The sequence below is a fragment of the Pristiophorus japonicus genome, unplaced genomic scaffold, assembly GCF_044704955.1.
Source record: "Pristiophorus japonicus isolate sPriJap1 unplaced genomic scaffold, sPriJap1.hap1 HAP1_SCAFFOLD_360, whole genome shotgun sequence".
Classification (NCBI taxonomy): Eukaryota; Metazoa; Chordata; class Chondrichthyes; family Pristiophoridae; genus Pristiophorus; species Pristiophorus japonicus.
The window spans coordinates 54,891-80,119 of NW_027253435.1; the positions used below are offsets into that span (position 1 = coordinate 54,891).

Genomic DNA, 25,229 nt, shown 5'->3' on the forward strand with positions numbered 1-25,229 from the left:
CCCGACCCGCGCTCCTGTTCCCGCTCCCCGCCTCCCCGACCCGCGCTCCTGTTCCCGCTCCCCGCCCCCCCAACTGGACCCGACCCGACCCGCGCTCCTGTTCCCGCTCCCCGCCCCCCCGACTGGACCCAACCCGACCCGCGCTCCCGCCCCCCGACCCGACCCCCCCCCACTAGACCCGACCCGACTCCTGCTCCCGGACTGGATCCGACCTGACCTCCCTCTCCCTCCCTCTCCCTCTCCCTCCCTCCCCCACCGACCCGAACCGAACCTCCCCGACCCGACCCAAACCAACGCCACCTACCTGTAAATCTGGTGCTGGGGACGGGCCCTGCCCGAAGTCTCGGGCCCGGCCCGTTCAGCCTTCGGTCCCGAAAGGCCTGCCTGAAGCACTTTCACACAGGTAGGAAGATGGTTTATTTAATCTTTTCTTTGCTTATAAATGTTTATTCAGGTTGGATTTATTTATATAATATTTGTATAAGTATAAATAAGGATTTATTGTAGAATTTAATGACTTCCCTTCCCCCACCCCCCACCACCTCGTTCTGGACGCCTAATTTGTAACCTGCGCCTGATTTTTTAATGTGTAGAACAGGTTTTTTCAGTTCTACAAAAATCTTCACTTGCTCCATTCTACTTTAGTTTGGAGTACGTTTTCACTGTGGAAACTTTCAAATCAGGCGTCAGTGGCTGGACACACCCCCTTTTGAAGAAAAAATTCTGTTCCAAAGTAGAACTGTTCTACCTGACAAGAACTGCAGAAAAAAAAATGTGGAGAATTGCGATTTCTAAGATAGTCCGTTCTCCACCAGTTGCTCCTAAAAATCAGGCGCAAATCATGTGGAAACTTGGGCCCAATGAGAGGAGAGAGAGACATTGAAAGGGGAATAGAGAAACAAAATGATCATTGACGGGATGTGAGGGCCACTGGCGAAGCCAGAATTTATTGCCCGTCCCTAATTCCCCTTGGTATGGTGGTGGTGAGCCACCTTCTTGAACCACCTCAGACCATCATAGTCATATTTTTTTAATATAAGAGTGGCTTGCTAGTGGCCATTTCAGAAGGCAGTTCAGAGTCAACCACATTGCTGTGGGTCTGGAGTCACATTAAGGCCAGACCGTGTAAGGACGGCAGGTTTCCTTCCCTAAAGGACATTAGTGATATAGTTGGATTTTTACAACAATCCAGTAGTTTCATGGGTCACCTTTACTGTTCCTAGCTTTTTATTTTGGATTTATTTTAGTTATATTTAAATTCCCCAACTGTCGTGGTGGGATTCCGTGGGAACTCGTGTCTCCGGAAGATTAGTCTAGGCCTCGGGATTACTAGTCCTGTAACATAATCACTATGCTACCGTTCCCAATAAAATGAGAGAGAGAAAACAGGATGAGGAAAATGAGATAGAGGAAAATGAGGGAGAGAAAAAGATTACAATAGATAGCATGAAATAATAAAGAAAATTAGGGAAACAGACCCACAGTGACCTAGCCTGGTATCTGGGCCAGGGAACCTTGAAGGAGCAATAAACCACACTACAACAAATCTTGGATCAATCTGGGAGCTTTTGGTACTTTCATATATTTCTCTTCGTGTGTTTGTACTTTAGTTCATGTAGGAAATACTTTGCGGAAAGTATTAATTAAAAAGAGGAAAAATAAGCAATTTTAACTGAAACACACAGAAACAATCTGATGACAATACAGAAAACTACATTGTTAGTAAGCATCAACACTGTAAAGATCAATAAATGCACTGTAATGTTTGAAAGCATACACAAGGATTTAAACTGATAATTGGTTAAATACGCCCTTCCACCAGAGAAATACCAAAGTAACCAGACATTCTGATGACAGGGTTTCACTGTAATCCCACTGTCGATTTGTTGTTAAATCATTTTCCTCCCCTCCCCCCTCAGGCCACAGCGACACTACCACTTACCCTGAAGATGCAGGGGACATCTTTCCTATTGGCGTGGATAACATCAGAAGCTAATACAGAGCTAACTGAAAACTCTTCGTCTCTGGGAAAATTAAAAAGAAAATTATTTTTTTCTCACAAAACGCAGAACAACAATATTCTGCCCCTTATCTCAGCGATCTGCTGACAGTGTTGGAGAGTGAAGGAGAATCATTTACCTGGCTGCCGTCATGGGCCAGCAATGAACAGAAGGCAAAGTAACAAACTGTGTTTGTGCTCTGTTTATCCGGAAATGCAGATTGCTCTGCTTCTTTCAGTTTAAAGTGGAACTTTAATTAAAATTTAACACAAACTTTTGCCAATTTTGTTCACATTAATTACATTAGTAATTTATGCTGTACACTTTAGAAGATGTTTCCACTTGTGGGGAATCCAAAACTAAGGACCATAAATTCAAGATAGTCACTAATAAATCCAATAAGGAATTCAGGAGAAACTTCTTTACTCAAAAATGGTGAGAATGCAGAACTTGTTACCACATGCAGTAGGTATAGGCAAATACCACAGGGTGCATTCAAGGGGAAGCTAGATAAACACATGAGGAAACATGGAATAGAAGGATATGCAGATGGGGTTGGATGAAGGGTGGGAGGAGGCCCGTGTGGAGCATAAATTCAGGTGAATTTATAATGGGGAAAAAAGAAATGGCAGACCAATTGAACCAAGACTTCGGTTCTGTCTTCACAAAGGAAGATACAAATAACCTTCCGAATGTACTAGGGGACCGAGGGTCTAGCGAGGAGGAGGAACTGAAAGATATCCTTATTAGGCGGGAAATTGGGTTTGGGAAATTGATGGGATTAAAGGCCGATAAATCCCCAGGGCCTGATAGTCTGCATCCCAGAGTACTTAAAGAAGTGGCCCTAGAAATAGTGGATGCATTGGTGATCATTTTCCAACAGTCTATCGATTCTGGATCAGTTCCTATGGCGTGGAGGGTAGCTAATGTAACACCACTTTTTAAAGAAGGAGGGAGATAGAAAACGGGTAATTATAGACCTATTAGCCTGACATCAGTAGTGGGGAAAATGTTGGAATCAATCATTAAGGATGAAATAGCAGCGCATTTGGAAAGCAGTGACAGGATCTGTCCAAGTCAGCATGGATTTATGAAAGGGAAATCATGCTTGACAAATCTTCTAGAATTTTTTGAGGATGTAACTAGCAGAGTGGACAAGGGAAAACCAGTGGATGTGGTGTATTTGGACTTTCAAAAGGCTTTTGACAAGGTCCCGCACAAGAGATTGGTGTGCAAAATCAAAGCGCATGGTATTGGGGGTAATGTACTGGTGTGGATAGAGAACTGGTTGGCAGACAGGAAGCAGAGTCGGGATAAACGGGTCCTTTTCAGGATGGCAGGCAGTGACTAGTGGTATGCCGCAGGGCTCAGTGCTGCGACCCCAGCTCTTGACAATATACATTAACAATTTGGATGAAGGAATAGAGTGTAATATCTCCAAGTTTGCGGATGACACTAAACTGGGTGGCGGTGTGAGCTGTGAGGAGGACGTTAAGAGGCTGCAGGGTGACTTGGACAGGTTAGGTGAGTGGGCAAATGCATGGCAGATGCAGTATAATGTGGATAAATGTGAGGTTATCCACTTTGGGGGCAAAAACACAAAGACAGAATATTATCTGAATGGCGGCAGATTAGGAAAAGGGGAAGTGCAACGAGACCTGGGTGTCATGGTACATCAGTCACTGAAAGTGGGCACGCAGGTACAGCAGGCGGTAAAGAAGGCAAATGGTATGTTGGTCTTCATAGCTAGGGGAGCTGAATATAGGAGCATAGAGGTCTTAATGCAGCTGTACAGGGCCTTAGTGAGGCCTCACCTGGAATATTGTGTTCAGTTTTGGTCGTCTAGTCTGAGGAAGGACGTTCTTGCTATTGAGGGAGTGCAGCGAAGGTTCACCAGACTGATTCCAGGGATGGCTGGGCTGGCATATGAGGAGAGACTGGATCAACTGGGCCTTTATACACTGCCGTTTAGAATGATGAGAGAGGATCTCATAGAAATATATAAGATTCTGACGGGATAGATGCGGAAAGAATGTTCCCGATGTTGGGGAGTCCAGAACCAGGGGACATAGTCTTGGGATAAGAGGTAGGCCATTTAGGACTTAGATGAGGAGAAACTTCTTCACTCAGAGAGTTGTTAACCTGTGGAATTCCCTGCCACAGAGAGTTGTTGATGCCAGTTCATTGGATATATTCAAGAGGGAGTTAGATGTGGCCCTTACGGTTGGGGGGATCAAGGAGTATGGAGAGAAAGCGGGAGGGGGGATGCTGAGGGAGTGATCAGCCATGATCTTGTTGAATGGCGGTGCAGGCTTGAAGGGCTTAATGGCCTACTCCTGCACCTATTTTCTATGTTTCTATGTTTCTATAAACACAGGCATAGGTCAGATGGGCCGAACGGTTGTAAATTCTATGTAATTCTATATTATAAACATTTTATGGGCAAATATAGCCTGTTTTACAATGTTCCCTCTTAACCCTGCCCCTGAAGGTGACACAAATATTGAGATGTAGCTCCACTTCCCAGCATCTGGCCCCTAGTGGCCAATCTTCATGCGTGAACACAGCTAGTATTAGCCGGCTGTGTGCGTCGAATCTGATCCTGTTCTCACGTGATGTCCACACACATTCACTTTCCAGCAGGCACCAGGGTCTTTGGACAGTGATCAAGTGCAGGTCCTGGCTGATCCTTCCTTTCCTTGACCCAAGGAAGCTGGCAGCAAACAGCCCACCTTACTTCTATCATCACACCCGAGATCAGCTAAGCCAGCAAGAAAAGATGAACCGACATTTTAACTTGAGGTTTATCCAAGGGATAAACAAATCATTCTTTTGATGGTCATACAGACTGAAACGGAGAAGCAATCTGTGTACCTGCAGCAAAGTTTAGAGGAGTTCCACAAATACAGTGCTCTTTAATACATACCCTTTCTTCTCCATAGCTTTAGCCTGGATAAGCTGTAGAAAATTAACTGGGATGGATTTCCTCTCAGTTTACTTAACCCCTTCTATTGCTATCGGCTCAGTGAAACAAATGAACTTGTTCCACACATTTAACCCAGGCCATACCTGCACTGTCAATGGCTGGTCGACCTGCACTCTTATAACATGTAACCAAGTGTGACACACATGTTCACATGAAAGATTCTGTAATACTAATTCAATAGTTATAAAAATATTTGTATGTGTGTATATACAATACCAAGCGAATTCTAAGCAAATTTCATCTCTCAGGAATATTTATGTCCCCTCCCTCCCGACCACTATATCAGCTGTACTTTTTTTTGGTGTAAACACAGTTTCACTGAGCTGAAAGTATTTTGTTACTCCCATATTCTCCTCCTTCTGTGGAAGGTTTTTAAAACGAATTCTCAGGATGTGGGCGTTACTGGCAAGGCTGGGATGTAGTGTCCTTGAGACGGTGGTGGGCTTTCTCCAACTGTTCCCACTGTGCTTTATTTTAATACATTCACGGGATGTGGGCGTCGCTGGCAGGGCCTGCATTTAAGAGTCAATCACATTGCTGTAGGTCTGGAGTCACAGAGAGATTTCTTTCCCTGAAGGATATTTGTGAACCAGATGGGTTTTTATGACAGTTGCAGTTTCATGGTCACCATTACTGATACTAGATTTTTTATTTCTGATTTATTAATTAACTGAATTTAAAGTCCCCAGCTGCCTTGGTGGGATTTGGATTCACGTCTCCGGATCATTAGCCCAGGCCTGTGGATTACCAGTTCAGTAACATAACCACCACGCTACCATCCCGTTAGATGTAGAGGGGGGGTGGGAAAGAGTGAAAAAAATACAGTAAAACATAAGTTTGTCAAAGTGCACCTGTGCCTTGTTTTAAGCAGGCTTGAATTTGCTGCAATTTAATAGATTACCATGGCTCTTGGAAAAGGAGTGGAATATCAAGGTTATCTTCAATACAACTTTAAAACAAAATCATTTTCATCTTTTTCTTTGTAAACTAATCTTGTAACTGGTGATGTATAACCTATTTTCAAAGTCTCTCAAGAAAATAAAAAATGCAGGATATAAAGTATATCGTAGAAGTGCTGGCCCTAAATTAAATCGCAAACACCAAACGGTAGCTGAGGGCAGGTACATCGGCACACGTAGAAAGGACCATTTGCGGAACATGGAGCAATTCAGCCGATGGGGAAATACTCCCCTTACATGGGGTGGGGGTTGGCTGGGGTCCCTGTGTTCAATAGAATAAAGCAGTAGGTGACCACACAGAAGAGAAAGAGCTAAGTGCACGTACCTCATGTCAATAACCTGGCTAACCACCACACTTGGCTGAGAAGCCTTGCCTTCGGCTATGTCGTACAAAAAGAGTTTGAAATCGCAAACCACAGCCAATGCCCTCTGCCAGCCTTTCTTCACCCCAGCAGGCTTAGGTACCTAGGAAGGAAATATTTGTATTATTTTGAGATGAGGGATGAGGATACAAAGATATTTGAAGAACTTGTATGCAGGAGGAGGCCTTCTGGTTAGCACTTATGAACATACGAAATGGACCGGCAGAAAAAGACAAACTGGTCCATTAAGCTTGCCCCACACCATGAAGGCCGGAGCATCCTGACTGAATACTTTCTCCCTCCCTTCACTCCCCGCCTCCCCCCTCGCAGCCAGGTAATCTCCCGGGAGAATCAAATAACTTATAACAAATATCAGGAAAAAACCCATCAGTTTGATGTTAACAAATATGATGTGATTGGGATTACGGAGACGTGGCTCCAGGATGATCAGGGCTGGGAACTCAACATCCAGGGGTATTCAACATTCAGGAAAGATAGAATAAAAGGAAAAGGAGGTAGGGTAGCATTGCTGGTTAAGGAGGAAATTAAGGCAATAGTTCGGAAGGACATTAGCTTGGATGATGTGGAATCTATATGGGTAGAGCTGCAGAACACCAAAGGGCAAAAAACGTTAGTGGGAGTTGTGTACAGACCTCCAAACAGTAGTAGTGATGTTGGGGAGGGCATCAAACATGAAATTAGGGGTGCATGCAATAAAGGTGCAGCAGTTATAATGGGTGACTTTAATATGCACATAGATTGGGTTAACCAAGCTGGAAGCAATACAGTGGAGGAGGATTTCCTGGAGTGCATAAGGGATGGTTTTTTAGACCAATATGTCGAGGAACCAACTAGGGGGGAGGCCATCTTAGACTGGGTGTTGTGTAATGAGAGAGGATTAATTAGCAATCTCGTTGTGCGAGGCCCCTTGGGGAAGAGTGACCATAATATGGTGGAATTCTGCATTAGGATGGAGAATGAAACAGTTAATTCAGAGACCATGGTCCAGAACTTAAAGAAGGGTAACTTTGAAGGTATGTGGCGTGAATTGGCTAGGATAGATTGGCGAATGATACTTAAGGGGTTGACTGTGGATGGGGAATGGCAGACATTTAGAGACCACATGGATGAAGTACAACAATTGTACATTCCTGTCTGGCGTAAAAATAAAAAAGGGAAGGTGGCTCAACCGTGGCTATCAAGGGAAATCAGGGATAGTATTAAAGCCAAGGAAGTGGCATACAAATTGGCCAGAAATAGCAGCGAACCCGGGGACTGGGAGAAATTTAGAACTCAGCAGAGGAGGACAAAGGGTTTGATTAGGGCAGGGAAAATGGAGTCCGAGAAGAAGCTTGCAGGGAACATTAAGACGGATTGCAAAAGTTTCTATAGATATGTAAAGAGAAAAAGGTTAGTAAAGACAAACGTAGGTCCCCTGCAGTCAGAATCAGGGGAAGTCATAACGGGGAACAAAGAAATGGCGGACCAATTGAACAAGTACTTTGGTTCGGTATTCACTAAAGAGGACACAAACAACCTTCCGGATATAAAAGGGGTCGGAGGGTCTAGTAAAGAGGAGGAACTGAGGGAAATCCTTATTAATCGGGAAATTGTGTTGGGGAAATTGATTTGATTGAAGGCCGATAAATCCCCAGGGCCTGATGGACTGCATCCCAGAGTACTTAAGGAGGTGGCCTTGGAAATAGCGGATGCATTGACAGTCATTTTCCAACATTCCATTGACTCTGGATCAGTTCCTATGGAGTGGAGGGTAACCAATGTAACCCCACTTTTTAAAAAAGGAGAGATGGAGATAACAGGGAATTATAGACCGGTCAGCCTGACATCGGTAGTGGGTAAAATGATGGAATCAATTATTAAGGATGTCATAGCAGTGCATTTGGAAAGAGGTGACATGATAGGTCCAAGTCAGCATGGATTTGTGAAAGGGAAATCATGCTCGACAAATCTTCTGGAATTTTTTGAGGATGTTTCCAGTAGAGTGGACAAGGGAGAACCAGTTGATGTGGTATATTTGGACTTTCAGAAGGCTTTCGATAAGGTCCCACACAAGAGATTAATGTGCAAAGTTAAAGCACATGGGATTGGGGTTAGTGTGCTGACGTGGATTGAGAACTGGTTGTCAGACAGGAAGCAAAGAGTAGGAGTAAATGGGACTTTTCAGAATGGCAGGCAGTGACTAGTGGGGTACCGCAAGGTTCTGTGCTGGGGCCCCAGCTGTTTACACTGTATATTAATGAGTTAGACGAGGGGATTAAATGTAGTATCTCCAAATTTGCGGATGACACTAAGTTGGGTGGCAGTGTGAGCTGCGAGGAGGATGCTATGAGGCTGCAGAGCGACTTGGATAGGTTAGGTGAGTGGGCAAATGCATGGCAGATGAAGTATAATGTGGATAAATGTGAGGTTATCCACTTTGGTGGTAAAAACAGAGACAGACTATTATGTGAATGGTGACAGATTAGGAAAAGGGGAGGTGCAACGAGACCTGGGTGTCATGGTACATCAGTCATTGAAGGTTGGCATGCAGGTACAGCAGGCGGTTAAGAAAGCAAATGGCATGTTGGCCTTCATAGCGAGGGGATTTGAGTACAGGGGCAGGGAGGTGTTGCTACAGTTGTACAGGGCCTTGGTGAGGCCACACCTGGAGTATTGTGTACAGTTTTGGTCTCCTAACCTGAGGAAGGACATTCTTGCTATTGAGGGAGTGCAGCGAAGGTTCACCAGACTGATTCCCGGGATGGTGGGACTAACCTATTAAGAAAGACTGGATCAATTGGGCTTGTATTCACTGGAGTTCAGAAGAATGAGAGGGGACCTCATAGAAACATTTAAAATTCTGACGGGGTTAGACAGATTAGATGCAGGAAGAATGTTCCCAATGTTGGGGAAGTCCAGAACCAGGGGTCACAGTCTAAGGATAAGGGGTAAGCCATTTAGGACCGAGATGAGGAGAAACTTCTTCACCCAGAGAGTGGTGAACCTGTGGAATTCTCTACCACAGAAAGCTGTTGAGGCCAATTCACTAAATATATTCAAAAAGGAGTTAGATGAAGTCCTTACTACTAGGGGGATCAAGGGGTATGGCGAGAAAGCAGTAATGGGGTACTGAAGTTGCATGTTCAGTCATGAACTCATTGAATGGCGGTGCAGGCTAGAAGGGCCGAATGGCCTACTCCTGCACCTATTTTCTATGTTTCTATGCTGCCTTCACTCAAAAGTGAGAGATTCCGTTTTGCTCTGGATGCTGACCCAAATTGTTTAATTATTGAATAAACAGATCACTCCAATGGCCCGAAATTTGTGGAGATACCGCCAACATACGGTCCAAAATCGCAAAATTCATCGAAAAATACCTACCTGGCGCCCAGCGTAAAATTCAACGCCGACATACCACCGGGTGGTATGCATACCGTCCACCCATGCACATACCGCCCAAAATTGCAAAATTCATCACTTATCACTGACATACCGCCGACTCTGCAGACCGCCCTGGAAAAGTAGTTTTAAGTCGATCTCCTGTCGGCGGTAAGCATGTTTACCTGTAAAAAAAAAATGTTTATCTCTCACCCGCCCCAGTCCCTTCCCCCCATTGCCAGCTATCTCCCCCCACAGCAGCAATCCCCCTCCCCACATAGCGCTCTCAGGCCGGCAGTCTCTGTGGATTCTCATTGGACTCTCGGGGAGTGGAGCTTTGCAGCAGCAGGTGCGTACGCACAACTTGGAAGTCGAAGATACCTGAGTGAAAAGGACTCACCGCCTGCATACTGCCGGCTGCACTCCGCTCGGCATACCGCCGAGAAAAGAAAGTGATGAAAATCCGCACACGCCACCCCCAGCGGTACCCGGCGGTATGATACAACATACCGCCGAGAAAAAAATAACGAAAATCGCGCACACTCCGCCCCAGTGGTATGAATAGATAGATTTCCAATAAGGGAATTAAGGGTTACGGGAGCGTGCGGGTAAGTGGAGCTGAGTCCATGGCCAGATCAGCCATGATCTTGTTGAATGGCGGAGCAGGCTCGAGCTGCTAGATGGCCTACTCCTGTTCCTAATTCTTATGTTCTTATGTTCTTATGAAATGACACACCGCCGAGAAATGAGCAGATATATATTTTGACCAATTTCAGCCCCCAATATGATCCCCACTGTATGCCCATAAGTGGGATTCTCACAAGCATTGGTCCATCCCCTCTGATGGCAGCCAATATGCAATGGGTCGGAGGTGTGTACTGGGATGGCTAGCGGGTTCCTGGGAACTGCTGATAGATGCACTGGTTATTATTTTCACTCCATGGCCTCGCCCATCCCTATCTCTGTAATCTCCTCCAGCCCCACAACCCCCCATGATGTCTGCGCTCCTCTAATTCTGCCCTCCTGAGCGTCCCTGATTAAAATCGCTCAACAATTGGTGGCTGTGCCTTCTGTTACCTAGACCCCAAGCTCTGGAACTCCCTGACTAAATCTCTCCGCCTCTCTACCTCTCTTTCCTTCTTCAAGAAGCTCCTTAAAACCTACCTCTCCCAGCGCTAATTGCTGTTTATGCGACGTCAAATTTTTATCGCATAATACTCCTGTGAAGCGTCTTGGGACATTTCACTACGTTAAAGGCGCTATATAAATATAAGTAGATGTTGTTGTGGTGAGGGTAAAGCTGGGGACTGGGATCTAGGTGGGGAAGGAGGAGGCGGCCAAAGCCGAGCCTTAGAGGGAGTGAGGAATTTATTTTTAAATCACCACGACTTCAAACTGTTTATGAAGTTTTTAAACAATTTTGCTGGGCTTCAGTACTGGTTTAACCTTGTCTTGACTGGTCCACTACTTTTTTGCCATCTCAATGCTTTGTTAGATGGCACTGACCAATTACACTGTGTAAAAATGACAATGTGGGCGAGAGAATTCAAACTTCTAATAGGAACATAGAAATATAGAAAATAGGTGCAGGAGTAGGCCATTCGGCCCTTCGAGCCTGCACCACCATTCAATAAGATCATGGCTGATCATTCACCTCAGTACCCCTTTCCTGCTTTCTCTCCATACCCTTGATCCCTTTAGCCGTAAGGGCCATATCTAACTCCCTCTTTAATATATCCAATGAACTGGCCTCAACAACTCTCTGTGGCAGGGAATTCCACAGGTTAACAACTCTCTGAGTGAAGAAGTTTCTCCTCAGCTCAGGCCTAAATGGCCTACCCCTTATCCTAAGACTGTGTCCCCTGGTTCTGGACTTCCCCAACATCGGGAACATTCTACCTGCATCTAATCTGTCCCGTCCCGTTTGTTGTATGTTTCTATGAGATCCCCTCTCATCCTTCGAAACTCCAATGTATAAAGGTCCAGTTGATCCAGTCTCTCCTCATATGTCAGTCCAACCATCCCAGGAATCAGTCTGGTGAACCTTCGCTGCAGTCCTTCAATAGCAAGAACGTCCTTCCTCAGATTAGGAGACCAAAACTGAACACAATATTCCAGGTGTGGCCTCACCAAGGCCCTGTACAACTGCAGTAAGACCTCCCTGCTCCCATACTCAAATCCCCTAGCTATGAAGGCCAACATACCATTGCCTTCTTCACCACCTGCTGTACCTGTATGCCAACTTTCAATTACTGATGAACCATGACACCCATGTCTCGTTGCACCTCCCCTTCTAATAAGATAAAGATATAGAAGGGCTATTTACACCTGATCTATACTGACAAATGGCGTTATAGGATCTTCAATGTCCACCTGAACAGCCAGACAGGACCTTGGTTATCGATCTCCTCTCAATGATGGGACCCGCGACAATGCTGCACTCCTGTAGTGGAGTGTCAGCCTAGATCATGTACATAAGTCCTGGAGTGGGACTGGACAACCTTCTGCCTCTGAGGTGACATGCTAACAGGAGAGAAAGGAGTTGACCCAACAGAATGGAGTGTACACCTCTCTAAGTTATAAGATGAAATGTGCATAAAGCTTTCTGAATTTTTACCCCATCTAAAATGTCATTGTTTTTAGGGAACGATCTTTAGTCTCAAGAAATGATGCCTTCGAAATATAAGTGTGACTTCTTTTAGTGACGACACAAGAGCGATTGATCACCAAGTCTGACTATAATAGATGCCTCACTTACAGCTGGACCTGTGAACACAGCCTTGTACGGTTTCTCCCTTACCCGAACATGGCCCTCGTAGGCTGTCCCGATACCTCTCTGCGGGTCGATTCCCAATGGTCCCTTTGTTTGATCGGGTGGGATGGGGCACACGGCCGGTGCTTTGTCTGCGCAGGTCACATGACACGAGAAACCACACACTAAAAATGAAAGAGCATCATAACCGATTGCACAACCTTGTGACCAACGACGGCAACTTGCATTTATAATTTTAACGAAGTAAAACGCCCCAGGGCGCTTCACTGGAGCATTATCAAACAAAATTTGACATCGAACCACATAAGGACAGGTGACCAAAAGCTTGGCCAAAGAGGTAGATTTTAAGGAGCATCTTAAAGGAGGAGAGGTTGCGAGATGGAGAGCTTTAGGGGGGAAATCCACAGCTTAGAGACTAGGCAGCTGAAGGCACGGCTGCCAATGAGGAGGTGGTAAAAATCAGGGATTTGCAAGCGACCAGAATTGGATGAGCGCAGTAGGGTAAGTAGGGCTGGAGGAGGTCACATAGATCAGGAGGGGCGAGGCCATGGAGGGATTTGAAAATAAGAATGAGAATTTTTAAATCGAGGTGATGCTGAACCGGGAACTATTGTAGGTCAGCGAACACAAGGGTGATGGGTGAACGCGACTTGGTGCAAGTTAGGATACGGAAAGCAGAGTTTTGGATGAGCTCAAGTTTACAGAGAATGCAAGGTGTGATACCAACATAAAGTAGTCTATACCCTCAGCAGGTGCCTCTTCTCGTGAAACTTGGCTGTAATATTTTGACCACGTTATTAAAGTACCCTGAGGGAGGGGGCAGTGGTGGAGAAAGATTAATAATACAACAGTAAGGTAATCATATGAATGAAAGAAAACATGCATTTATATGGTGACTTGTCACATTTCTCAGAAACACCTCAGAGCCCTTCACATGCAATGAATTACATTCAGGTGCAGTGACTGTTGTTATATAGACTGTTGTTATGGCTGTAACTTTGCGCACAGCAAGATCCCACAAACAGCCGTGTGATTTTTCGACCAGTTAATTGGTTTTGATGTTGTTGGTTGAGGTAGGCATGTTAGAGGATACTGGGAGAACTCTTCTTTGAATAATGCCATGGGACTTTTAACACCCTATTCCCTCAATACTGGAGTGTCAGCCTAGATTATGTGCACAAGCCCTGAAGTGTGACTTGAATTAACAAACCTTTGACTCAAAAGCCGAGAGCACTACCAACTGAGCCAAGTTGTGAATAAACAAAGAAAGAAAAAAAAACTTGTATTTTAAATAGTTCCATATACAGGTAGCACATTTCATGTCCTCCGGATATTCCAAAGCACTTTGCAGCCAATTAATTACTTTTGAAGTTCAGTCACAGTTTTGCAGGTAAATGCTGCAGCGACATGGAGTACAGCAAGGTTCCAGGTACAGCAATGAGATACCTGAGTGAGCTAAGTGGGTGGACAAAAATTTGGCAGATGGAGTATAATGTTGGAAAGTGTGAGGTCATGCACTTTGGCAGAAAAAAATCAAAGAGCAAGTTATTATTTAAATGGAGAAAAATTGCAAAGTGCTGCAGTACAGCAGGACCTGGGGGTACTTGTGCATGAAACACAAAAGGGTAGTATGCAGGTACAGCAAGTGATCAGGAAGGCAAATGGTATCTTGGCCTTTACTGCAAAGGGGATGGAGTATTGCTGCAGGGAAGTCTTGCTACAGTTATACAGGGTATTGGTGAGGCCACACCTGGAATAATGCGTGCTGCTTTGGTTTCCATATTTACGAAAGGATATACTTGCTTTGGAGACAGTTCAAAGAAGGTTCACTAGGTTGAATCCGGGGATGAGGGGGTTGACTTATGAGGAAAGGTTGAGTAGGTTGGGCCTCTACTCATTGGAATTCAGAAGAATGAGTTGTGATCTTATCGAAACGTATAAGTTTATGAGGGGGCTTAACAAGGTGGATGCAGAGAGGATGTTTACACTGAGGGGGGAACTAGGAGGCATGATCTTAGAATAAGGGACCACCCATTTAAAAGAGAGATGAGGAGAAATTTCTTCTCTCAGAGGGTTATAAATCTGTGGAATTTGCTGCCTCAGAGAGATGTGGAAGCTGGGACATTGAATAAATTTAAAACAGAAATAGACAGTTTCTTAAACGATAAAGGGATAAGGGGTTATGGGGAGCAGGCGGGGAAGTGGAGCTGAGTCCATGATCGGATCAGCCATGATCTTGTTGAATGGTGGAGCAGGCTCGAGGGGCCTTATGGCCTACTCCTGTTCCTATTTCTTATGTTCTTATGGCAGTTATTCTGTAGTAGCATGCTTTACTCGAGTATCTACTAATACTCAAATAGAGCTTGCTGGAAAAGGTCATACTATTTTTCTGAGGTTTCAGAGAGCTTCAAACTCCTGGAGGAGTACATCAATTAATTATCCTTCATCGTTTCACCTCTCCACAAGATTGTGGTAAGAGGGCAGCAATTCCTGCCAATTATACTGCCCGTGGCTAATGCAGCCCACAGTTTACACCGGGCAATTAACAGCAACTTGCATTTATATAGCGTCTTTGGCGTAGTAAAATGTCCCAAGGCGTTTCACAGGAGCCTAATCGACACCTAGCCAAAGAATGGGATATTAGGAGGGTTGTCCAAAAACTTTGTTTTTTTTTCGTACACGGGATGTGGGCGTTGCTGGCAAGGCCGGCATTTATTGCCCACTCCTAATTGCCCTTTAGAAGGTTCGAACCGCTGCAGTCCGTGTGGTGAAGGTACCCCAAAAGTGCTGACTTTGTTGGAGTGGCTTGGTACAACCGAGTGGTTTGCTAGTGGCCATTTCAGATGGCAGTTAAGAGTCAACCACATTTGCTGTGGGTCTGGAGTCACATATAGGCCAAGATCAGGTAAGGATGGCAAAGGGTATTAGTGAACCAGATGGGTTTTCCTAACAATCCGCTAGTTTCATGGTCACCATTACTGATACTAGTTTTTTTAATTCCAGATTTATTTAATTAACTGAATTTAAATTCCCCAGCTGCTGACAGTCTTAAAGGAGGAAAGAGAGTTAGAGAAACGGAGAAGTTTAGGGAAGGAATTCCAGAACTCAGGGCCCAGATGGCTGAAGGTACGGCTGTCAATGATGGGGCGAAAGGGTTGGTGGAGGCGCAAGAGGCCAGAGTTACCATCCACCTCATATAGCGGCCAAACCCCAAATTGCCCGATACAAGCAGTGGGGATTGTCTACTAATTTACCAAACAATATTATTTAAAAAAGAACATTCCCATTCTTAAAATTAAACTGAAATAGCAACAATTATACTGTGCCTTATCGTGTTGAAATGACAAAGTAATTCACACATTGAATGACGTTGAGAACACTGTCTGTTGCGAGGTACTAATTGATTATGCTCACCTTCACAAGTGCAGCCCTGGCGTACAAGGCCAACCATCAGAGACGTGCACTGATTACACTTGGTTGGTGTATTGAAGGACTTCACTACAAACTGATGAGCTTTGGGCTATAAAGAAAGGGAAATAAAATAAGCTTATTCATAGAAATAGATAGTTATCAAACTCTGAACAGCATTTAATGCTCAACGATCACACTGGAAGCTGCAGGATAACACAGACACGTGGTAACAAATGTTGTCAGTGAAATAATCTGATCCTTTGCTGTTACTAAACTTTTTCGCCTCTGAATGCAAGACCACTAGTTAACAAAAAACAGAAATCACCTTGTGTGAAGATTAGCGGATGAATACTGTATGAAATTGTATGCAATTCCTTTGTTTGCGACTTTAAAGGAAGCACACGCTCATTTATTTTAAACAGATGAATTGCATAAAAATATATTAAGTTTTCATATGTAACCTTCACGTGGCAGTTTGTGCAAAGTTTGTGCACTTGTTGCTCGACCCCTGCCACTTGAATTCAGGATTCGAGTTCTGTGACCTTTAGGAACCCAGAACGGAAGTGTACAGGTGAGTACAAAACCTAATCAGGAAAAAACGCTCTGAGAACTTGAACATCTCCCAAATAAACAAGGCGTGGGAGGCTGGTTGGCTTTTATAGCTTCTACCTACAGCTCAAAAAGATTACAGTCTCCAGGTAACTGGAGTGGGGGAGGCGATGACACACGCACAAAGTTTGCCATCTTGCAAATCTGAATCTTTGAGGAAGCAGCTATCTAAAGTTGCAGAGGGCATTACCTTTGGGTTCGAGACACTGGAACCGCTGTAGGAGGACCTGATGGTGGGTGTCAGTACAGTACGTTGAGGGTGTTCTGTCCCCTAACAAGGTGCAAACACAGGCGATTAGCTGCAGTCACTGGCATAAATATAATCAATTCATACAATAGAGTAAAAGGAAAGTACAGTACAAACATCTTACTGGAAACATCCTCAACAACTGGAAACACATTCACCTTCAACTGCCTGTTCCTTTTAAGCACATTAAAATTAACTGTGCTGGTCTCAATTGGTATAATCCATTGTATGTAAGTATCCATAAACCAAAGTCATTAAACCACCTCCTTTGGGGCCTAAAAGTAGGTAAAACTTTCCCACTGAACTTCTTAGGTTTGGACGCATTTCATTTGGAACTAGCAGATAGTTACATCATGTAAAATCTATTTGAAGATAAAATGTAACTGTACACCCTATAACATCTATGATATTTTATATAAAAAATTGCCTTTAGTGCATATCCAGCACACTAGAGGCAACACTTTGTTTTAGCTGCAAAACAATTTGTTTAATGAACCTGTAGCCTGAAATTTATGAATACCGTGTAGGTACAGCCCTTTGATTGATCTCAACATGTTTATAAGTGGCTACAATTACCTGGATTTTCCTTTTTCGAACAGTGGCCTAAAGGGACTGAACAAGCAGTTAAACATCCCGGGGCCGAAATTCAGGCATGCCAGAAAGCTGGCGCACCTATGATTTTTTTTACCCCGTTTTTCCACCAGGAATGATGAGGCGGCCGTCCGATCGATTTTCAGGACTGAATATTTTTTTGCGTTGGACCGGAAATCGGTCATAGGGGGTTGAAGTGCGGCGGTAATTCAGCCTGAGGGGTGAAAGTTGGGGCCATTAAAGGGGAGAGACTCGGGCATTTTTTAATCTTCGGCCACCAGGGAGGGTTTCAGCCGGGTCAGCGGCCTGGCACCCAAGAGGGGGTGGCAGGCTGCCAAACCCAGGGTCAATATTTTGCTGGCCGATCGGCAAATCGGCCGTCAAAAATAACCAACATGGTGGCCGTGGCAGTGGGCCCTCCCCCTTGATGGGCCGCCGCGATGCCGGGCCGCATGCAGGATAAGGGGCACCAACAGAGAAAGCTGTCGGGGGCACCGTGCGGCGGGGGAACGATTTTTTACCCGAAATATAACAAATGTAATAGGAACAGGAGTAGGCTATACAGTCCCTCGAGCCTGCTCTGCCATTCAATAAGATCATGGCTGATCTGATCATGGACTCAACTCCACTTCCCCGCCCGCTCCCCATAACCCCTTATCGTTTAAGAAACTGTCTATTTCTGTCTTAAATTTATTCAATGTCCCAGCATCCACAGCTCTCTGAGGCAGCGAATTCCACAAATTTACAACCGTCAGAGAAGAAATTTCTCCTCATCTCTGTTTTCAATGGGCGGCCCCTTATTCTAAGATCATGCCCTCTAGTTCTAGTCTCCCCCATCAGTGGAAACCTTCTCTCTGCATCCACTTTGTCAAGCCCCCTCATAATCTTCAACGTTTTGATAAGATCATCTCTCATTCTTCTGAATTCCAATGAGTAGAGGCCCAATCTACTCAACCTTTCCTCATAAGTCAAGATCCTCATCCCCGGAATCAACCTAGTGAACCTTCTCTGAACTGCCTCCAAAGCAAGTATATCCTTTCGTAAATATGGAAAACAAAACTGCACGCAGTATTCCAGGTGCCTTACCAATACCTTATATAGCTGTAGCAAGACTTCCCTGCTTTTATACTCCATCCCTTTTGCAATAAAGGCCAAGATTCCATTGGCCTTCCTGATCACTTGATGTACCTGCATACTACCCTTTTGCGTTTCATGCATAAATACCCCCAGGTCCCGCTGTACTGCAACACTTTGCAATCTTTCTCCATTTAAATAATAACTTGCTCTTTGATTTTTTTCTGCCAAAGTGCATGACCTCACACTTTCCAACATTATACTCCATCTGCCAAGTTTTTGCACACTCACTTAGCCTGTCTATGTCCTTTTGCAGATTTTTTATATCCTCCTCACACATTGCTGACGATACAAAGATGGGAGGAAAAGCAAACTTGGCTACGTTACACTCAGTCCCTTTTTCCAAGTCGTTAATATAGATTGTAAATAGTTGGCGTCCCAGCACTGATACCTGCGGCACCCCACTAGTTACTGGTTGCCAATCAGAGAATAAACCATTTATTCCGACTCTCTGTTCTCTGTTACATAGAAACATAGAAAATAGGCGCAGGAGTAGGCCATTCGGCCCTTCGAGCCTGCACCGCCATTCAATGAGTTCATGGCTGAACATGCAACTTCAGTACCCCATTCCTACTTTCTCGCTACTTTAGGACTACATCTAACTCCTTTTTGAATATATTTAGTGAATTGGCCTCAACAACTTTCTGTGGTAGAGAATTCCACAGGTTCACCACTCTCTGGGTGAAGAAGTTTCTCCTCATCTCGGTCCTAAATGGCTTACCCCTTATCCTTAGACTGTGACCCCTGGTTCTGGACTTCCCCAACATCGGGAACATTCTTCCTGCATCTAACCTGTCTAAACCCATCAGAATTTTAAACATTTCTATGAGATCCCCTCTCATTCTTCTCAACTCCAGTGAATACAAGCCCAGTTGATCCAGTCTTTCTTGATATGTCAGTCCCGCCATCCCGGGAATCAGTCTGGTGAACCTTCGCTGCACTCCCTCTATAGTAAGAATGTCCTTCCTCAAGTTAGGAGACCAAAACTGTACACAATACTTCAGGTGTGGCCTCACCAAGGCCCTGTACAACTGTAGTAACACCTGCCCCTGTACTCAAATCCCCTCGCTATGAAGGCCAACATGCCATTTGCTTTCTTAACCGCCTGCTGTACCTGCATGCCAACCTTCAATGACTGATGTACCATGACACCCAGGTCTCATTGCACCTCCCCTTTTCCTAATTTGTCACCATTCAGATAATAGTCTGTCTCTCTGTTTTTACCACCAAAGTGGATAACCTCACATTTATCCACATTATACTTCATCTGCCATGCATTTGCCCACTCACCTAACCTATCCAAGTCACTCTGCAGCCTCATAGCATCCTCCTCGCAGCTCACACTGCCACCCAACTTAGTGTCATTCGCAAATTTGGAGATACTACATTTAATCCCCTCGTCTAAATCATTAATGTACAGTGTAAACAGCTGGGGCCCCAGCACAGAACCTTGCGGTACCCTACTAGTCACTGCCTGCCATTCTGAAAAGTACCCATTTACTCCTACTCTTTGCTTCCTGTCTGCCAACCAGTTCTCAATCCACGTCAGCACACGACCCCCAATCCCATGTGCTTTAACTTTGCACATTAATCTTTTGTGTGGGACCTTGTCGAAAGCCTTCTGAAAGTCCAAATACACCACATCAACTGGTTCTCCCTTGTCCACTCTACTGGAAACATCCTCAAAAAATTCCAGAAGATTTGTCAAGCATGATTTCCCTTTCACAAATCCATGCTGACTTGGACCTATCATGTCACCACTTTCCAAATGAGTTAACCAATCCTCTATCCATGCTAATATATTACCCCCAACCCAGTGAACTTTTATCTTGTGCAGTAACCTTTTACGTGGCACCTTGTCAAATGCCTTCTGGAAGTCCAAATACACCACATCCACTGGTTCCCCTTTATCCACCCTGTTTGTCACATCATCAAAGAACTCCAGCAAATTTGTCAAACATGACTTCCCTTTCATAAATCCATGAGTCAGAGACTTCTGCAGGTGAGGGAGAGCGGAGATGCACGTTTTGATGATGTGCTTGCGGCGGTCAATCAACAGGGCGGAAGTGGGGACAGGCCGAAAAATGCATGGTTGCTGCTAAACGGCGGGAATGGGCCTTATCTGGGCCCTGAATTCCGGCCCCCACGAGTGTTCATTCTGAGCAACACAACAGGAGAGCTGTCAGTATTTTTTTTTAAAAATGAAATGTTTTTGTTTTCCTCTGTCGAAGCTAGATTACTGAAAACCCTAGTTGTAGGGCCAGGGTCTACACTGCAGGACATCAGCAAGGTGGGAAAGAGTGGTAAAGTCGATGAGATAAACCTGTAAATTGCAGATAGTTGACAGCAGGCTTGGGATTTAAAAGCTTACTGATTGTACAGGAAGTGAAGCCTGAGGGAGACAAGGCACTCCAGTTCTGAGACATGTCAGAAAGAACGAGTTGCAGTCGGACACAGTGCAGCGAGCTTTGATTTCAACATAGTTAAGTGTGATGGAAATAACGTGCCGAGGTCAGTGAAGATCAAAATCCCCCATGGTAGCTGGGAGGTGGGTGAGAGAGAAGGAAACAAAAAAAATCAGGATCTTTGTTTGAGACTTTGGTCCAAGGGACAGTGACCGAGGGCTGGGATTGGGTCGCTTGCTTCGCCGTTGTCAGCTACAAATAGTTTGTCATCCAGGGAGAAATGAGGTATGTAGAAAGTAGAACAGTGGCACTTCTTTTTAAAAAAAAGACAATTCAAAGACTGCTATGCACCCACCTCCACAGGTTCAATGTCACTTGCTGTCGATGGTGACCGAGAGCGAGAATGTATCTGTGACTTCACCTCTTCGCCAGACGGTGAATTGGAAAGGTTGAAATTCTCAATGGAATCAATCTATGAAAATAAACCTTTTTAAATAACATGTATGCAGATGATCCTGATTTCTAACAACTTTCCTGAACTTAAAAGCAGTGTGAGCCATGCAGAAATACAAGAATGATCCAACTTTAAAACAATTATCCTTCCTTTCCTTCACTCCATTAAGGTACCTTCTTCGCTCCGAGAGTGAGGCAGGCAGCCTGGTTCTGCCAGTGCTGCTGTGTAATCGCCCTTTCCTTTCCAGTGATGGGAAGCCATTGTGTGGGGAGATCACAGGTGAACCCAGGCCATCACATCTTGCACATCCAGACTGTGAGCCCAGTGACACTGTCACACAGCGTTCAAAGTGCAATCAATTTAAAAAGGGCCACAAGATCTTATATTGATGCTTTGAAGTGCAGTGAAGAATCTGATATAATTCATTTGGCAATCCAATGTTAATCTTAAATTCAAGTTGCACAGACCTGCAGCTGTAAGCACATTAAGTACTGATGCATTAAAGAAATTGGAATAGGCAGCTTGCTGTTATCTCTCTTATCTATTGATTTTTTTAAACCTCAAAGTGGGTAATTCTTGGTGTAAAATAACCTGAAAAAAATGTTCAAAGTTGCAGTATTCCTTTGCCTTGCAACTTACTACATTATTGTATTATGCAGTTAACTGGCCATAGTCAGAGCCTATAACAGTACAGTCTATTCCTTTTAACTCAGCGACTTAATTTTAATTATCTGTTCATTTGAACTTTTTTCCATTCATTCTCGGTATGTGGGCATCGCTGGCAAGGCCACTAATTCATAGCCACTCCTACTGCCCTTGAGAAGCTAGTGGTAAGCTTTCCTCTTGAACCACTGCTGTCTGTGTGGTGAAGGTACTCCCACTGTACTGTTGGGTAGAGCGTTCCAGGATTTTTACCCAGCGACAATGAAAGAACGGTGATATATTTCCAAGTCAGGATGCTCTGTGACTGAGCAAAGAACACCAGCTGTTCTGCAGGAAATATTGGATTTTTTTTCAAACAAAAATGACTTTGAATTAACAAGAATAGACTGTAAACTATAAACTGAGAGATTTCTGAAGTGATGGAGCATGTGTTTTGCAGATCACCGTGCATAACTTGCCTCTGCTGTAACCCAAGAGGGAACCACTAATCTGAAGAGGCACCAAGATGCCCTTATATTTGTTTTATTAAAACCCTCACACAGCAGCAATCTCACCTTCTCTTCTGAAGGTAGAGTGTTGCTGGGGTATGGTTCCAAAGGCACCAATGGCCCTCGGGTATCACGCCCAAGTAGTTATTCTTCATGTGTGAGCTTAGACAGCGAGAGACTGGGAATGGCAGCACCCAGTCTATAAACCCGACATTCTCACACATTGCTCTACTTTGAATTTCCATCAGGATCTTAATCGTTCCTTTTTTTAATTAAAAAAAAGGGAATAATTATTACAGAAATTTATGTTCCTAATTAAATTATTCAGCTACCACTGGCTGGATTTCTTTGAGGTTAAAGCAGAAATGGGCGAGTAGATGTCCAAAGGAATAATGCAGCTTTTATCTTGAGGGCAGAGGCCGATACTGTGCAGCCCGTCCCGCCCCACCATCACCCACCCATTCTAAGTGCCACATGCACATGTTCAACTTCAGCTTTACCAAACCAACCCCCAATCTTTAAATAGCAACCCAAAGACCACCGCAACATTGTCAAAAGCACGACCAACATTTCGGAAATAGAAGCCATAGTTGATAACAGGAGTAAAACAGCAAGAGAGAAACGCTTCAATGCGCAGAAAACAAATTGTGAACCACCTGCTGTCCCCAAAAATAGGCAAAAATGTTAAGGTTAGCAAGGCTCATGGTAAGTTGAATGATGCAATGTTTTATAATGACATGAGCTTTATAGCGGGTAATGAATAATGCAATATACTGCTGCTGAAATATAGCTGCATTTCAGTCTGTTTAAGGCCTAAAGTCAAATCTGTCCTGGACTCGGGTCAACTGGAGTCTAATTGCTGTACAGTGAGTTGAACAATTTGATGGGAGCTTGTAAATTTCCAGCAATAGATTATGTCATTGAGGGGCGGACCGCTTTCCTTCTGATGCCCAGCATCACTGGCCCTCCGCTATCCTGGGCCGCTGGCCCTCCACTATCCTGAGGGGCCACGTCACTGTGCTCTGATATATTGTATGACCAGTGTATTATTGTTTTGAGAAGGGGTCCCCGTCATATGGAAAAGTGTGAAAACCATTAGTCCAAGACAACCAACTCCAAAAAGGGAGCGGGACTCGAGAAATCTGTACTTAGGAAAAGGATTTACATCAGAGATCGGGTTACATAGAATTTACAGATTAGAAACAGGCCATTCGGCCCAACTGGTCTATGCTGGTGCTTATGCTCCACACAAGCCTCCTTCCACCTTTATTCATCTAAGCCTATCAACATTACCTTTCGCCCTCATGTACTTAATTAGCTTTCACTTAAACGCAACTATACTATTCGCCTCAACCACTCCTTGTGGTAGCGAGTTCCACATTCTATCCACTCTCTGGATAAAGAAGTTTCTCCTGAATTCTCTATTGGATTTATTAACGATTAACTTAGATTTATGGCCCCTAGTTTTGGACTCCCCCACAAGTGAAAACATCTTCTCTATGCCTATGCTATCAAACTCCTTCATCATTTTAAAGACCTCTATCAGGTTCCCCCTTCAGCCTTATCTTTTCTTGAGAAAAGAGCCGCAGCTTGTTCAGTCTTCCGGATAGGTATAACCTCTCAATTCTGGTATCATCCTTGTAAATCTTTTTGTGCACTTTCTCCAGTGCGTATATATCCCTTACAAGGGCTGTATCTGTAATAAAAATGACCAGCACAGCTTCGAAAAGCGAGAATCAAGTTTGGGCCAGCAGGCTTCAGGGCCTGGCTACGGTTCGGTTCTCATCTGGTAACACGTGCCATCGAAAAAGACAAAGGCTTCTATACCAGAAATCAAGTCCATTGTTCTAAGCTTGTGTCTAATGCAATGGTTCGCAGTTTTCAACTCAAGACAGTCACAGGCGTATCTGTGTTCCATTCTTTTTGTTGCCAGTAAGTACTTGTGTGGTACTTGTTTGGCCATAATGCCATGCGTTGCCTGATGACAGTATGCCTGCAACTGATCACTGCAGCACTTGACTGAGTTCTGTGTGTTTTTAAATTCCATTTCCTTTTTAAAAATCAAACCTAAAAAGCCATTTTAATTTAAAAAAACAATTCTATACTTTGCAGGTTTGAAGATAGGTCCACACTTCCACCCGGATGTTGACCGGTCTTTGCTCCTTTCAGATGCTACCTGACCTGCCATATACTTCCAGCAATTTCTGTTTTTACTCTAAACTGTATGCATGAAAATGAAAATTGAGTGAGATCAATGTTCCCACATTACTAGTAGGATGGGTGAGGCACGAACACATGCTACCATCACAATCCCAGTACGGGCACTGTGATAGTCCTAATGTGTTGCACCTTTGAAACAAAACTAGTTCGAATCACGTTTACTTAGCGATGAAACCAAAAACTACACCAAGATTCATCGCTAAATAACTTTAAAGTATTGGTTTTGTAAAAATGGAATAAAAAGGGGTCATCTTTTCACTCGAGGTTAACGAAATTGTGAGAGTTTAACGCTGGGACCACTATGGCTTCCTGACTGGAGTAGCACAGCGCAAGCAATGAAAAATAAACAGACGCAACATGCATACTGCGGATAGAGAGAGCGAGAGAACGAGAAGAGAATTCAGGCAGAGAAAAGACAGTGGACAAGGAGCATTGACAAAAACAAGCATTAGGGCTCATAGCAGCGCACACATATACGTATATAAATACACACGCAGGAAAACGAACTAAGACAGCATCTTACACGTCTGCCTTTGCTAGCTGGAACAC

The 25,229-nt window shown here is 44.3% G+C and overlaps 1 protein-coding gene across 1 annotated transcript in view; it reads right to left on the bottom strand.

Annotated features, from left to right (window-relative positions):
• LOC139250262 (serine/threonine-protein kinase MRCK alpha-like) overlaps positions 1 to 25,229 on the bottom strand; it is a gene marked incomplete at its 3' end in the record, with an annotated part of 472,269 nt that overhangs the window by 12,499 nt on the left and 434,541 nt on the right. Inside the window, exons 23-28 of the mRNA XM_070872760.1 lie at positions 21,211 to 21,327; positions 16,669 to 16,749; positions 15,873 to 15,978; positions 12,486 to 12,622; positions 6,271 to 6,410; positions 1,943 to 2,024 (exon numbers count right to left, since the gene is read on the bottom strand). Of these exons, the coding sequence (XP_070728861.1) occupies positions 1,943 to 2,024; positions 6,271 to 6,410; positions 12,486 to 12,622; positions 15,873 to 15,978; positions 16,669 to 16,749; positions 21,211 to 21,327 (663 nt within the window). The remainder of the gene's footprint in view (positions 1 to 1,942; positions 2,025 to 6,270; positions 6,411 to 12,485; positions 12,623 to 15,872; positions 15,979 to 16,668; positions 16,750 to 21,210; positions 21,328 to 25,229) is intronic.